This window comes from Otolemur garnettii, unplaced genomic scaffold (assembly GCF_000181295.1).
Source record: "Otolemur garnettii isolate 467f Iridium unplaced genomic scaffold, OtoGar3 scaffold00050, whole genome shotgun sequence".
NCBI classification, from domain to species: Eukaryota; Metazoa; Chordata; class Mammalia; order Primates; family Galagidae; genus Otolemur; species Otolemur garnettii.
The window spans coordinates 2,539,174-2,555,893 of NW_003852445.1; the positions used below are offsets into that span (position 1 = coordinate 2,539,174).

The 16,720-nt window shown below is 35.4% G+C and overlaps 1 protein-coding gene across 1 annotated transcript in view; it reads right to left on the reverse strand.

The window, feature by feature from the left end:
* DPH6 (diphthamine biosynthesis 6) overlaps positions 1-16,720 on the reverse strand; it is a 166,489-nt gene that overhangs the window by 12,230 nt on the left and 137,539 nt on the right. The window contains exon 7 of the mRNA XM_023514250.1: positions 2,018-2,112. Within this exon, the coding sequence (XP_023370018.1) occupies positions 2,018-2,112 (95 nt within the window). The remainder of the gene's footprint in view (positions 1-2,017; positions 2,113-16,720) is intronic.

The window sequence follows — 16,720 nt, forward strand, 5'->3', positions numbered from 1 at the left end:
GTATTTCCCAACTTACAAACTTTATTTATAACCTAAAAAAGGCATACATAAAAGTAGGTGAAACAGGATATGTAAATAAAAATAAACAATAATAAATGAATATGTTCTGAAAGTTTAGGTATGAGACCAAGCACTGGAGGTTACAGCAACCAAAGCCTTAAAAAATGAAAGGATTTAGCAAAGTGAGGAGACATGGCAAGGCAATCTAGAGAAAAGGTAGCAATTAAGAAAGTTATGAAGCTGAAATAAGGCATAGCTTGTAAGAAAAAAAGCAAAGAGTAAGCTTAAGCATTAGAATTTGATCATTGGCTAATAGAGGAGTTGAGAACAAAGAGGCAGTGCTTCCTTAGTGTTCTCCAGGTCCATATCCACGTGGCAGTGCTTGTCATGTATTGTTGATCTGCCCTCATCTCTCCTGCTATGGGAAGAACTCCAACTGAGCAGGACAGCAATTTGCAGAGTTTCACACACATAATTTGCCTTAGTAAATGAGTATTCAGTTCCCTGAAAAGCTTACTTTGGCACTAGAGTTCTACAACACCTTTCCTGATACTTTCTTTTTAACTAATTCCCCTCATGCCATTGTCTTTACAGGCTTAGGTTTCCTTGTCCACAAAATGAGGAAAAAAAAAAAATCCAGTACTGTGACAGACATTCTGGTTATACATGGTATAGTGTAAAGCAATACATGTCTTAGAACTCTAGGTTGTTCATAAAGACTCCTAGGTACTGTAGGACCTCAATTTGTCAGGCAAATGGAGACAGCATCATTCTTGGACATGTTTTCCTCTGATTGTTGTGTTTTTTTTCTAATTTGGTTAGTACCATATCAATAATTTTCCATTATACTATAATTTTACCCTAGCATGCAGATGTTTTTCTTCAATATAATACTTCATGCCTATTTCATTTATGAATTGTTTTGTGATCATCATGGGCAGAAAAAATATCTTCCTCCACAAACTTATGACTTTTCTCCTTTACCAGCTTGTAAACATACCCAGATGTGTCTTCCTCTTACCCCTCTGAAGGCAGAAACTATCTTTGAGCATCAATGGTGCCTAGCAGAATGCCTTGGACATAATAGGTACTTGATAAATATTTGTCAAATAAATTATCATTATATTATTACTGGAACAGAAATTAGAAGAAAGAAATAAACAATAGTACATACATAATGTATATAGTAATGAAAAGTCTTGCTATGTTTTACTACGTAAATGTATTTTTGGAACATCTAATTAGATTAATTACCTTTCCCTCATTATTAATGTGTACAAAGAAGTCAAGTCTTAATGTTGAAAATATTGAAGCTGTCCATTCAATAAAGCATCATTCTGACAATCTTTTCCCAGAAGCCTGAGAGTTTAGAAAAAGCAGATAAAGTGCTCTCTTAGCATACAGGCAGAGCAACATAAATTAGAGCGTGGGTAATAATGTAACAAACTGAAGAAAGTTCCTGTTTTTCACTACACTAATTTTAAGAATTTATGGCAAAGAAATCACAGTACCCATCATGAACTGAATTCATTTAAAAACAAAGTTTATCTGTAAAAATAACTCTAAATAAGTAAAGAGAAATGTTTAGTATTATCATTCTAGGTTGTTAAAGCCAAGAAAAAGGAAAAAGAGGATGGAGTTAATGGAACCCACAGGCTACTGATGTGGCAGTTTATCAAATGTAGCTGTAATGAAAGATAAATAATACAGGCAATTCACACTTCATGAAAGGATAAAAGTGTCAGTGTGTAGGTACCAGTTTTACTGCAGGCCATAATCAGCAAGTAAACGAAAGTGCAATGTCTAAAAAGTTTATAGCCTTCTACGAAGGCCTCGTCTTGTCAGGTATTGATTTAAGTATTCAGACGACTTCACTGGTATTAAACAAATCGAGTGTTTGTGAACTTAGAGGACATGTTCTATTTCTCCCAACAAAAGTTGCCTCAAGCTTAATGCTAAGTTGCTTCCATCGCTTAAATTTAATGCAAGGGAAGAAAATGCTGAAATGATATCTTACACAATTATTTTCTTCTTAAACAGAGGGCAATCCAAAGTGAATGTTTCATATTCTCCACCTTCTCCACAAACATGGACTCCATACTTCTTAGAAAGCTGAAAACAGGAAAAAACAAAACAGGAAAAGGAAACAAAATTAAACAGCAAAAAAAATTCACATATATTATTTTGTTCTGAAATATTCACACAAGAAACTTTAATTCTAAAATAGTTTGTTTAAGCTACAGGAAAATAATTACATTTCTGTTTAAAAATTATTAGAAATCCTAATGTTATTATAAGGCACAGGATTTCTAATAATTTCAAAATTCTTAGCAAAAAAGAGTGTGAGAGACCAACATTTCTGTGTTTAATAACAAAACTTAAAGACTACTATAAATTTTAGGAATGATACTGGCTGTGGATTCAAAGGGAGGCTAAGTCATTATGTAGTAAATAAGAATACATGCAGCAAACTGGGCTACTCCTACCTTTGATCTTTATGTGGAAAGGAAAAATACGTTGTAATTAGAGAATTTCTCAGGCACACAGAGACAGCAATCTAAGGCCTTCTCTTAGGCCTATGAATAGAAAGAAGTCACATAAATGGTTATGTTTTAGGACTTTTTATTAGTAAAGTTCCAAGGGTCCTGAGAAGTTGTGAAGTTCCAAAGCTGTAGGTAAGCTTTAAAAAGATCTAACTCTAAGATAGGTTGGGTAAGCTTATAAAATTGTTTTTTAAAAAAATGAAATTAAAAAAAAAAAGTATCCAAATGGGGAAAAAACCCTATTGATCTGCATTAATTATAATCCATACTATTTAGATGATCCTGATATTGAGAGTGAAAAGAATTTAATTGGCTGACACCTGGCTGGCATCAGGGCTGAAAAGCATTCTCACCAGCTGTGTCATAGATGTTCATGTGTCGAGACTTTATCACTGTGATTTTATCTCCTTCATTCTGAAGGTTATAGCTTTCCCTGCTTACGGCATCTCTTAGGCCAAACTCCTAGTCCTCACAGACCAACGAACAGTGATATGTTTGCTGTTCTGTCACTGTCAGTGCTGGGAATGTGGCCTAAGTCTTCAGTTTTACCTGCATAGTTGTGCATTTATTTATTTGGTGAATTTTGTGGTTGCAAGACCATTCTGAATCCATTAAATTTCAACTATTGATTATGTGCTCGTAGGGATTTAGAACATGGACCTATGTGAATTCTACTTCTCCCTCCAAAGATCAGTAGTAATGGATCAGTGAAGGACCAGTAAATGTCACTGTAAAGCCAGATGGCAAGAAAAGTGAAGGCAAGAAAATAGGGAGTGGAGCTTAGAACAAAGTAGATAAAATCTTCACCACCTGGGTCATAAGGTAGACATGATGCAGGCCCAATTATGAGTTGACTCTAATCAAAGCAGAGAACAGGAATAGACCACTTTACCATATTAAGCCAAATTAAGTTATTGTCTACTTTTCAATAAATCAGGGATAATTAAAGGATATTGATTTCAGGGGTTTCTCTGTTCTGCCTTTTTACTGTTTCCTGATCACCTGTTCCAACAACTTTCCACCAAGTGAATCTTCTAATAACACCTTTATGATTATGGCCAGTCTCTTCATGTGGGAGAACCTATCTTATCAATTATTAGCATCCTTTTATTAGAAAATATTTTATTGAAGCTCTGCATAATTTCTGAAAACCACCACCAAAAGAAAAACTAAATTTTTTATTAAATTCAGCATGGCTGTTATCCTACAAAAGTGATTCTACTAGTCCATAGTAAAAAAATAATGTAGGCTGCTATATTAAACCAAACTATTTGTATTTAAAAATTTTTGGATTAATGTAAGAGTTAAAGTTAGGTGAAGTCTGAGCTGTCACCATGTCGTGTACCTAGGAGGTGTGCCATATACGTCTGTTAGTGGGAGCTTATTGAGCCCACCCCCTTTTCTTGAGTTTGTGTTTTGCTCTCATGTGGGGCACACAGTTCATCTACTAGTTTCAAAATTGTAGCAAGTACATGGGATGCTTGCTTTTCCATTTTTGAGATGTTTTACTAAGGAGAATGTTCTTCAAATTTGTCCATGTAAATACAAAACATTTAAAGTCCTCATCTTTGTTTGAAGCCGAATAGTATTCCATGGTAGACCACAGCTTATTAATTCATTCATGGGTTGATGGGCACTTGGGTTGTTCCTACATCTTTGCAGTCATGAATTGAGCTGCTATAAATATTTGAGTGTAAATGTCCTTAGGAAAATGATTTTTTTTTTCCCCTATGGGTAGATACCTAGTAATGGAATTGCAGGATCAAATGGAAGGTCTACTTTTAGCTCCTTGAAGATTCTTTATAATTAGTGAAAGAGTGTTCTCTCTGCACCCACGCCAGCATCTGCAGCTTTAGGACTTTGTGAGCTGTTCTCACTGGATTCGATAGTATTTCAAGGTGGTTTTGATTTGCATTGCTCTGATGATTATGAGCAACAAGCATTTTTTCACATTTGTTGGCAATTCATCTGTCTTCATGGGACAAGGTTCTGTTCGTGTCAGGAGTAGACAATCAGGGCTCCCTCATTTATTTGGCACAGGACCTTGGAGAAATTGCTTAGCTTCTGAATATCAGTTTCCCTATGTAATACCTACTCTTATGAGAGTGTTGCATTAAATGAGATGACACATATAAACCTATTCAGCAATGGAATGTATTTGTTTATCTAAACAAATCTAAGCATAGAAAAGATACAGCAAAGACACATCATAATAGATAAAAAATGGTATACCTGTAAAGGGTACTAATCATGAATGGAGCTTCCAGACTGAAAACTGCTCTGGATAATTCAGAGTGAGTGAATGAGTGAGTCAGAGTAAGTGGTGAGTGAATGTGAAGGCCTAGGACATTATCATACACTACTGTATGCTTTACAAACACTGTAAAATTAGGCTACACTAAATTTATTAAAAAATTTTTATTTGACTAGTAAGTTAACTTTAGCTTACTGTAACATTTTTACTTTAAAAACTTTTAATTTGGCCAGGTGGTGGCTCAAGCATATAAGTCCAGCACTCTGGGAGGCTGAGGTGGGTAGACTGCCTGAGCTTAGGGGTTTGAGGCCAGCCTGGGCAAGAGTGAGACCCCGTCTCTAAAAATAGCTGGGAGTTGTGGTTGGTGCCTGTAGTCCCACCTACTTGGGAGGCTGAGGCAAGAGAATGGCTTGAGCCAAGAGTTTGAGGTTGCTGGGAGCGATGATGCCAGGGAATCTACTGTGGGTGACAAAGTAAGACTCTGTCTCCAAAAAAGAAACAAAACTTTTAACTTTTTAAATCTTTTTGACTCTTATAATAACACTTAAAACAGTATACTATTGAACAAAAGTATTTTCTTTCTTTACATCCTTATTCTATAATGCTGTTTTTATTTAAAAATTTCTTTTTAATCTTTTTAAAGCTTTTTGTTAAAAACGCAGACACCAACACCCATGTAGCCTAGGCAAACATGGGGTCAGGCTCATCAACATCACTGTCTTCTGCTTCTGCATCTTGTCCTACTGGAGCACCTTGTCCTACAGGAAGAATAACACATCCGGGCTGTCATCTATGATGACAGTGCTGATAACAAGGCCTTCTGGAATACCTCATGAAGAACCTACCTGAGGCTGTTTTACAGTTAATTTTTTTCTTTTATAAATAGACTACACTCTAATATGATTATAAAATGGAGAGTATACTAAGTACTAAGTGAGAGGAATTTCTGAGCTCCATTATAATCTCACGGGACTACAGTCACATATGCAGTCCGACCTTGACTGAAATGTCATTATGCATGACTGTAAAAGGGAAGGGAAAGTTACTGACTTCTTTTTCTCTACCCTCAGCCACTGGATAGGTAAAAATCCTCTAATTTTTGAGATTTAAAACATTAAACTAAAGTCACACCTGATAGCCAATGTTTTTCTGTATCGCATTAGCCATCGAATCAGTGATACCTCTACTCAATAAAAAGTCTCCTAATTTTAACTTTCCCCTTTTCCAGATGTAAAACTAGATTGACTTGCAAAGATAGTGCCAATGGCTGAGGCCAAAAAGGTGTGCACCAGATTTGGATAAACTGAAAAAGAAACAAAGGGCCGAAGGTAGCTGTGACATGTCCTTTATCCAATTTGTAGTGGCCGGACATCAGACACAGGGACATCCGCCTTCATTCTACTTGTGGGGGCTGGTGAGCTAACATACGATGCTTCTGTGCCCCCCAGGTGGACAGCCTTGGGGCCTTACAGAGTAGCCAGAACAACACTGGCTCCAAATTAAACACTAATGATGATTACTTAGGAACACATGGCACATGCTGGCTTATTCAAAACCCAGCTGTTATTCAAAACAGTTAGGTACCTCCTGGCTGGCCTTCAGGCCTGGCACTTTATGGCCCCCAGGTGAGAAAGCCTAATGTAACTCATCTTCTCCACAGTTATGCATCTTAGAACTAAACAAACTCAGGATTTATAGCCAGGTCCTGGCTCTCTACAATATGCTAATAAATAACAAACCTAAGTTTTTAGCCTGAACATTTCAATTGTGCTCCAATCTCCTTGGTTGAAAACATGCCTTTGGTTTCTATGTTACGATCTAAAATTCAGTATGTGTAATACCAAAAATAAGTCCTTTCAAACTCTCCAATCATACTGTATGGACTAATCTTCCGTTCTTCTTTTCTAGCTTCTGGTAATTTGGTGCCAATTTCTTTTTCAAACTTCCTCCAAAATCTTCAGTTTTGTTCTCTCTCGATTCCTACTGTCAGTGGCTACATCACCCCAATTCCTGACACCTGTTTCCTATAACAGCATCCCAGGCCTCTTTTCATTTCCACCTCCTAATCCATGAATAGTGCTGCCAGATTCAATTTCCTGAGCTTTCTTTTAGTAATTTGTTTCTACTGAGGAACTTTCAAAATCTTATTATTTCTTACCTCAATTTGCCTGGCTTCTGTCAGGCTCTTGATTAGGTCCTACATTTCCACCTCACTTGCTTCATACTCTTCTACCCACAGCACAGTTTCATTCAAGTTCCTTGTCCTTGCATGCCTTCTTGCCAAGGGATCTTTATTCATATTGATTCACTTTGCTGCCACCACCCAAATTTACATGGGTAGAAATTTTCAAACCAGTTAAAGAGCTATCCCTCCCATCAGCCACTCCAGGTCATGTGGGCACCTTCCATCGTTTAGCTCCCCCAGGCATTTACAGTGAGTACCAGCTTGGCTTTATCTAATACTCTAAGTTCTTAGGGGTTACCCTCTGTCACTTGTTACACTCCATAAATGACAAATCTTTGACTTATTTTGTAGTTTGCATAGCAGTTAGCATAAAACTAGGCACACAGAAGTCCTCACACACATGCTTATCATTTAATTTTATCAGTACCACGTGACATCCACAACTAAGAGCTCATCTACAACACATGTTCAGAGAAAGGAGCGGGTTATATTATACCTTGGAATAGACACTAACTACAAAGAACTTTCACCTCTTTAAATACAATCAACAGACATAGCTGTCAGTTAACAACTTAAAAACACACCTTAGGAATTTTCTTCTTTCATCTAAAACCTTCAAGTTACTCCTTATCTAATTAAATCCTCACTTGAGCATTTGAAATCTTTCGCAATGTGACTTAAACTTCCTTTATCAGTTTTATCTCTCAATACTCAGAATAGACTCCAGATAAGTGAGACTAGCCTCCAAAAATACCTGTGCTTCTCTTGTCTGTGGGTTGGTATAAATTGTTCTCTGACTTTTAACATATCAACCAGTCAAAATTCCTACCTATCCTTCAAACCCAATATAGCTATCAATTTATCGCTGAAGTTATCCTGAATTCTCTCAATTTGTAATTTCTTTTCTTTGAAATCCTGTGGTACATACATTTTACTTAGAATGTATTTTAATTTAGAGTGTATTTAAATTTTTATTTATAATACCCATTGGACTTCTCCACCATGAAGTTTTACATATCCTTCCAATTCAGTTATTTTCAAAATTCAAAATTTCTTCTCAAAGATGTTCTCTCTTCTCTTCCAGGGTTAGTTTAAAGTGGCTTTTTTTCACCCCATAAAGTCAGCATTTCAACCAGCAAGGCCTAAAATTCTGTCTTTCTCACTTACAACATCAAATCAATTTGGGTGAAATTATCTTTCCCTTTTGTTTTTTGTGATAGGTAACTGAGATTGTACATTGTGCTTGTTTCTGTAACACAGATATTTTTAAAAAGAACAATTAAAGAATGAAAATGAGCTTTTAACAATTGAAAATATGGTATGAAAAACTCAATTAAAAGATCAAGATCAGAAAGTAAAGTTGAGAAATTCTCCTAGTAAAGAATAATAAATTAATGACATAAAACTTAAGAGAGAAAAGTTAAATGTTAAATAATGTGTAAATAATAAGAATAAATAGGAATTTATATAATAGGAATAATAGGAATTTATTTCTGAACCTAAGCCAGAGGGGAGGTAAACACCAATGAAATAATTCAAGAAAATTTTCCAGAACTGAAATTTTCAAAGTAAAAATTTTTCCTATCCCAGCACAGTGGATAAAAATATACACACCCAAGACACATAAATCATGTACAATTTTATAATCCTAGGGGCAAAAGAAATATCCTACACAACTGCCACAGAAAAATGGGGAGACAGAAAATTACATACAAATAGTCAAGAATCAGAATGGCTCTGGGCCTCTCAACAGTGTACCAAACTACAAGACAATGAAACAATACTATCATCCAGAAGGAAAATTATTCCAAAAATAGAATTCTATGCCTTGCTAAAGAACACCAATCAAATGTGAGAAAACAATGAATACATTTTCACATATGCACAGTCTCAAAATAGTGACCTCCTGTGGGCCCTTTATTAAAAATCTCTTGGAGAATGTGCCTCACAAAAATAAGAACAAACAAAACAAAACTAACAAAGGCATTGGATCTAGACAAAAAGGAGTCCAACACAGAAGGAAGGTGGAGGGACCCTGGGATGATGGAGACATGCTAGGTTGGCTGCCTTTAAATAGGTCTAGAGAGAAACAGGTCCACATTAGACCAGATCAGAAGCCCCGGAAAAAAAGCCCTGTTCAGAAGGAGAAAGCTGATAAAAGAGTCCATATATCAGAACATCTGGATAATAGATTAGAAAACTGGCAATGAATGTAATGTTGAATGAGTGGTAAGTACAGACAATACTAAATAAAGGAAGACAACAGACAATTATTTACTCAAGGGGAAAAAGAAAAAGTTCTACAAGAAAAAAAGTGGTTTATTATCACAGTTTATTACCTGACTCAGCTGTGTATTCGGATTTTACAGTTATTACAATAGAAACACTGAATATTGATCCAAGGAGAATTGCAATCTAACCATATGGGAAGATGGAAGGAGAGAAAGAACACACATGTGATGGAGGCAAAGGGAGTGAAGACAGCCAGATCTGCACATTTCAGAAAGCAAAGTCTATGCTAATATTAGTGGGGATCATGAAGTCAGAATACAAACATGCAATTGAAAATATTGAAATGATTCACAAAAATAGACGAAAGTAAGATGGTGAAATGAAAGGAGGTGAAGACACAGAAGGTTGTTTCTGTAATAAAGACTGTAGAACGGTCTGAAAATATAGTTTAACAAACATTTTAAAACATTACAAAATATTTCTCCTTTTTTTTTTTTTTTTAGAGTCTCACTGTGCCGCCCTCAGTAGAGTGCTGTGGCGTCACAACTCACAGCAACCTCAAACTATTGGGCTTAACTCTTGCCTCAGCCTCCCAAGTAGCTGGGACTACAGGCACCTGCCATAATGCCCAGCTATGTTTTTGTTATAGTTGTTATTATTGTTGTTTAGCAGTCCCGGGCCAGGTTTGAACCTGCCAGCCCCAGTGTATGTGGCCTAGCCTCTGAGCTACAGGCACCAAGCCACAAAATACTTTTAATGAACAGAAAAGCTTCTTAAAGAATATTTCCAAACCTTTAAAGTTGATGCAAGTTATTATATTCATCTACTTTTTCAAACAATAAAAAAATGATATGAGGGAAAAAATTCCCACAAATGATAAAAGCATTATAGAATCCATTTTTCACTTAAAAATGATATTTTAAGAACCCACAGAAGAATAAGAAGCAATGGCTAAAATTATTTCATAGTTAATTTAAAGGAATCAATGTACAAATGTTAAAGCTATTATATTCTTTAACCCAGAAATTATGTTCCTAGAAATTTAAGTTAAATAATAACCAGAAATGTACATGAAGGTTTATTAGAAAAGATGATATTATCTATAACTCAGAAATAATATATTTTCAAAAATATATATGAATATGGCATTATGTATGTCATATATATGTTTTATGTAATATAGGTAAATATATTACATATTATATGCACGATGTCGCATAGAACTATGATTTTATATTTCAAATTTTTAGCAGTATTTTTATTTTTGTTGTTTTGAAATTTTTCATTTGTCTCTATTCTTCGTATTTATTTTTTCTCCTACCCACAGTTAAATATCTTAAAGTATTTAATGTGCATCTTTTGTTTATATCCTTGCAAATATATTATTTTCTATGCCTGTATTTTTAACTTATTTAAATGTTAATTTTTTTCCTCTCAGTACTGTTGCTTCTATATGTTTATCAAGCATATTTTCTTAACTGTTGACTTGTACTATATGATGTGCACACATAGGAACAGAAATCTATATTGCCTACCAGAACCCACCACCATCAAAAGCAACCCCTACAAAGACGACTCTGATCGATGTCCCCTAACAGACTGACAGGAGAATTGCTACGGTATAAAAGATAGGCATCTCTAATCTAGGTATCACAAGATTTTCTTCCAAAACGAAAGTACCAGTTTATATTCTAGAGAAGTTCTATAAACCCACTTCTGCAAACAGATAACATCCATCCAGGTTTCTAATTTTTGCCAAACTGGTACAAAGTAACATTTCCCTGTTGCTTTAATTTGTACTTTCCCCTTGATTACTAAATCAGCTTGAACACCTTTTCATATCAAGTTTTTAAACATTCTCTTTAGCACAGTGATTCTCCACTGCTTTCTAAATTTCTGTAAAGTACAGATTATTACCTTACACACTGGTATATGACATTTATTTTATTAGTTTTAGACATTATTCCAATTATAGCACACAATTATAACATAATAATTTTAGATATTATTCCAATTTTTATCGTATTTTGGAAAGCAGAAAGTTTTCTTCAGTAATGGCAAGACTAACAATAGTAAACACTGCTAACTTTTCTTGAGCACTTAGAATGTTCTAGATACTGAGCTAAGCTCCTTGTGTACAGTTTCTTTGTTACTACTTTCATTTTATATGAAACTAACTATATTGACATTTTAGGTAAGCAGTGGGCTGAGGACTTAGCCCTGGGCATCTGGGTATATAGTAATGTCTTGCTGATTACTGTCCCAAACTGTCTCTTACACCAGGTGCTCTGAATGGCCTGTGAGGACTCTCACTCAAAGGTATTACTTTCTTTCTACCATCCCTGCCTACCTACCTTCTGTATTTCTCATAATTAAATATTAATTTCTGCACCAGAAACCATTAAAATATGTAAGATTTCCCTTAATTAAAAAAATGAATAAATATTAATTTCTGCAAGGAAAATCATTGTAATATGTAAAACTTCTCTTAATTAGAAATGGTAACTCATATTAATATATTAACACACTGATATGTTAGCTATTAAGGCATGTCTTCCCACACTTCACAAAGGGTACATAAGAGGTATCTCAGGAGCATGGAGGCAGGTGAATCATGGGTTATCATCTACCTAATCCCCTTTACCCTAACTCCTACACAATTAAACATTGTCTGTTTTTTCTCCTTTTAGATTCCTTAACTTTTCATGAGTTGTGTCAACAAGTTGAAAAATGAATATATGGTTTATCTTTTATCTTGGTTCATGAGATTAATCACATCATTCATAAAGATAAAGAGTTAATAGGCATTCCTTACTATCTGATTTCTTAGGTAATAATGCAGAACATAGAATCGTAAGTAATAAGTTAAATCATACCTTTTAAATGCAGAAGGAAGAGAAGTTTGCAAAATGAATCATTCTGCTTTAGTATTACAATCACTATGCTCTGGTTACATCAGGCAATAGATTGAGCCTCCTTTCTGAGCACATGCAAAAATGAAACAAACAAAAAAAAAAGAGGGAGAAAACCTACGTGTCCAAATTAAAACTTAGTAGTGTGAAATAATTGTCATGGATAAGGTTAAAATTTCTACTTGTGTAAACATTTATTAAGCACTCAGTTTATGGAGATCTAATATACATACAGATAAGTCTTCTATAAAAAAGAAAAAACGTTAGAAGACAGAGCACTTATATTACCTTGGGTAATTTTTAAATTTTGTTATTATCTTTAAATTTCAAAATATTTAGGGGGTACAAATGTTTCTGGATATATGGATTCCTCAGGTCACAGTTATGTAAGTGTGCTCATTACAAACCACATGTATTTGCCATAAAACTGGAATTGATGAACACACACAAGCCTAGAGCAGTGGTTCTCAACCTGTGGGTCACGACCCACAGGAGCTGTAGTAAAGGGTTGCAGCATTAGGAAGGTTGAGAACCACTGGCCTAGAGGGAAGTGAAACTCGGCACAAATCAAGCAGGAGAGGAGAGGGTGTAAACCTATCTAACGGATGGGTTCATTGTACCCATTCCAAGTTTATAGCAAGCACACGTGGGGTTGTTTTTACATTCTTTAGATACTTAACTTAGAAAAATGGGGGCTTGGTATCACTGGAAGATTTTTGATTATTTTACAGTGTTTGGATTTAGTTTTTACATATTAGATGCCTTAATTCCATAATAAGCATATTTAAAAGCAAAATAAAATATAGCATGAGAAGAATTACATACTATGAGGCAAGGAGTAAAACAGCAACTCTAAGGAGGCTTACTTAAACAAGAAAAACTCACAGTCATGAACTCTGAATTTAGAGTTTTAAAGACACTTGGGTTTAGGGGATTGCAGGCGGGGTAAGGCATGCACAGAAGCAGAGTGGATACTCACGCGAAAGAAACCATCAGTAGTTGAGACTGATGAAGCACAGGGTAGATGGAGCAGACTACCTACGTTACAGGCCTCATTTCCCCCAAGGACAGTCTGTGTCAGGATAAAGAGGTAAATTCTGTTCTGAAGCAATGAGGAGCAACTCTGAATTATAAGGCGCAGCTTTGCATTGCATATGTATCACAATGGTGGTATTGTGGACAACAGATTAACAAAGGCCAAGACAGGGAGGAGATAGACTTGAGCCAGAAGATTGTGCAGTAACCTAAAGAAGACTCAAATGAGGGGACCACGAGGATAAAGAGGGGCAGGTAAAAAGATTATTGGAGCTCACATTCTCGTGGGGCAGGCAGAGGCAGACAATATACAAGTTGACAGATAAACAAGATAGTCTGGACAGATCTGCTTTAGCGAGAGTAGTCAGGGAGAGCTTCTCTGACGAGGTGGCATTTGAACTGTCATTTAAATTATGAGGTGTTAACCATGTGACAGTTTGCAGAAAAAGCATTTTAGGCAGAAGAAAGTCCTAAGGATAAAAAGGGTGAATACAGTGTATCTAAGTGATAAAGAAGCATATGTGGCTACTGATGAGTGAAAAAGACAGACTGGTTGAAGATGAGCCTGAAAAGGCTGATGGGATGCTAATCATACAGGCTCTCATAGGCTGTGATCTCATAGGAGTTTGTTACTCTAATTGTAATGAGAACCAATTTAAATTTTAAACAAAGTAGTGATATGATTTGATTTACACTTTAAAAATATCAATCTGACATCTGTATAAATAATGGATCATAGCAGGGCAATGGTGGAAGTAAACAGACCAGTCAGGGGTGGTACAGTATTCCAGACAAGAAGTGATTAGGGTCTGGTGGTAGTAGCACTGGAGGTAGTGAGAAATGATTGGATTTAGAATACATTCGGGAAAAAGAGCAGATAAGATGGTGTTACTAGATTAGATATAGGAGATGAAGGAAAGAGTAGTCTAAAGAATTTGAATTTTAGCCTGTAGGCAATGCAGAATTCATTTAAAGTTTTGAGAAAGTTTTGACACAATTACAGTACAATATATTAAAACAATTATCTTCAGGCAGGAAGCAAAATGAATTCTTTGGGAAATAAAATAACAGGTAGAAGCAAATTTGGGGGTGTCAGTAATACTCTAGGCCTGAAGTGACAGGTCCCTGAATTAAGATGATGACAAGGGGAACGTGACAAAGAAATGGATATAAAAGCCACCATCAAGTTTGTAGAGCTTTAATTTGCAATGTCTTTGGGCATTGGACCTTAGCAGAGAAAACTGGGCTACAAAGATTTGGGAGTCATTGGAATATACCCAATAATTAAAGCAAACAGAAGCATTTCATAAAGGAGTGTTTGTTTGTTCATAAACTGGCAAATAAGGACTAACAAGTATTCACTGCATTTGGTAAAATGGATATTGTGGGTGACTGGTCAGAGCCGTACCCATTTAGAGATGGAATGAGAAGCTACAGTCCAGCACGAGACATCTCAGACATGAAGTACTGACAATGAATTCATATAACACTTCTAAATTTTTTGGTTTTGCAGCAAAGAAGAAAGAGAGAATAATCTAAATAAAGAACTAGGCTGGAGGGAAAGAATTTTAAGGGAAGGAGAGGCTGCAGTATGTTTCAATGCTGACGTGAAGGAGACAACAGAGAGAGGGTGACAACAGCAGAGGGAGGGACTTGATTGCAAGGCCTCTGAGAAGGCAATGAGAATGGGATCTGAGCACAGATGGGGCTTAGCCACATGGAGGAGGAAGGACACTCCTCCCAGTTACAGGGACCAGCCATGGATGTAGGTGCAGGTAAATTAATGAGGGCAGTGTTGAAGAAGCAGGCAGAGGATTCCCAGTATTATGGTTTCTATTTTCTCTGAGAAAAAGATGTCATCCACTCAAAACAGGGCATTTAAAATTTGAGGAAAGTGGAGGAAGAATGAAATTGTCATTATGGAGAATGGGTAGAAAATACTTCTTGGGAAAAACAAGACTGTCTAGCTATGTAGAGGGACTTGCTAAAGTCAAATAAAATGATTTCTGCAATTTTGTGTTTAAACATCCTATGATAATATCAAGTTAACTCATAACCAACGTCCTAATGCTCCCTTAAACAACCTTACTTGCTTTTTCTTTCTGATTTTTTTTGGCCGGGGCTGGGTTTGAACCCGCTACCTCTGGTATACAGGGTCAGCACCCTACTCCTTTGAGCCACAGGCGCCGCCCCTTACTTGCTTTTACTACAAAGAATATCTACCTGCTTGAAATCTACGCTCCGTGTTTAAAATTTTCTTTTAGCAATGAAAGCTCATTTGCCAAAGCCACAGGCTCTCATTTCTGAAGTTTTCTTTCTCTTACTATCCATAAATTTAACTTTATTATTTGTTTACATTGTTTTGGTAGAAGCTAAATTTAGTCTGATGGCAGTGAACAGTTGTGAACATAGATATAATGGTGACCACAGAATAAATCGCCATGAGAAGAGTCCTTTCAGATAAACATGAAAAGCAACCACCTCCCAGACTGACTTAAAAAAATGACACCAAATTATCTAGAAATAAAATATAAGTTGTCACAATTTTATAATCATTTCATTTGTCTTTTAATTTTTACTATCTATTACGTACTTAATAATGCTTAATAAAAGAATTAACATTCCAGAGATTTCTAGATGTTTGGAACATACTGATAAACCATAAAACAATCAATTATGAAATAATTCCCAAAGAAAATGTGAATCCCATAAAGTTATTGAGGAATATAACTGCTAATAGTTCATATCATAGTAATTTTATTAACAATATCCAGAGACAATACTGATGAATTAAGAGCTTGGGACAGGAAAACGATGACGTTAGAGTTTATTTGTTTCCATAGTAGTAGAGTGATTTTTTGTTTCCATCATGATTGTGGAATAAAATAAAAACTCCATATAGTGTAATAAATAAGATTGTTCTAGTCAATGGTGAATAGCCATACTAAACATAACACTTTCTCTAAAATGCTGATCAAATATGTATAATTCTGTTAATAGAGTAAATGAAAATAATGAATCTTTAATGTTTAGAACATATTTAGGATTTGACAATAAGGGATAGACAAGGTAACTTGAAATCCTGGGATAATTTCTTTACTAATCCACAAGTTAATTTTTTAATTGGGAAGAAAGAAGTTAGACTAGATAACCTCTAAAGGAAGGTTCTACTCCTGTTTCTTATAGCAAAGCATCTGATTATAGAGACTATCAGATACTTTATGAGGATGGTACTTCTTATATAGCATACAATTCCACTTTAATATGTGATATTTCTGATGGAGCAATTTCTTTTTAGATAAAGTTCTCTTGTATTTGAGTTAAGCTGGTAATAATTTTCATAATTTTAAACATATTTTCATATCCATTAGTAGTTCAACTTTTTCATGAAAATATAATTGTATCTGATTATTTCTAAAATAAAAACAATTTTATAACCATTATATTATTATTATTATTATTATTATTTTTTTTTTTTTTTTGAGACAGAGCCTCAAGCTGTCCCCCTAGGTAGAGTGCCGTGGCATTACAGCTCACAGCAACCTCCAACTCCTGGGCT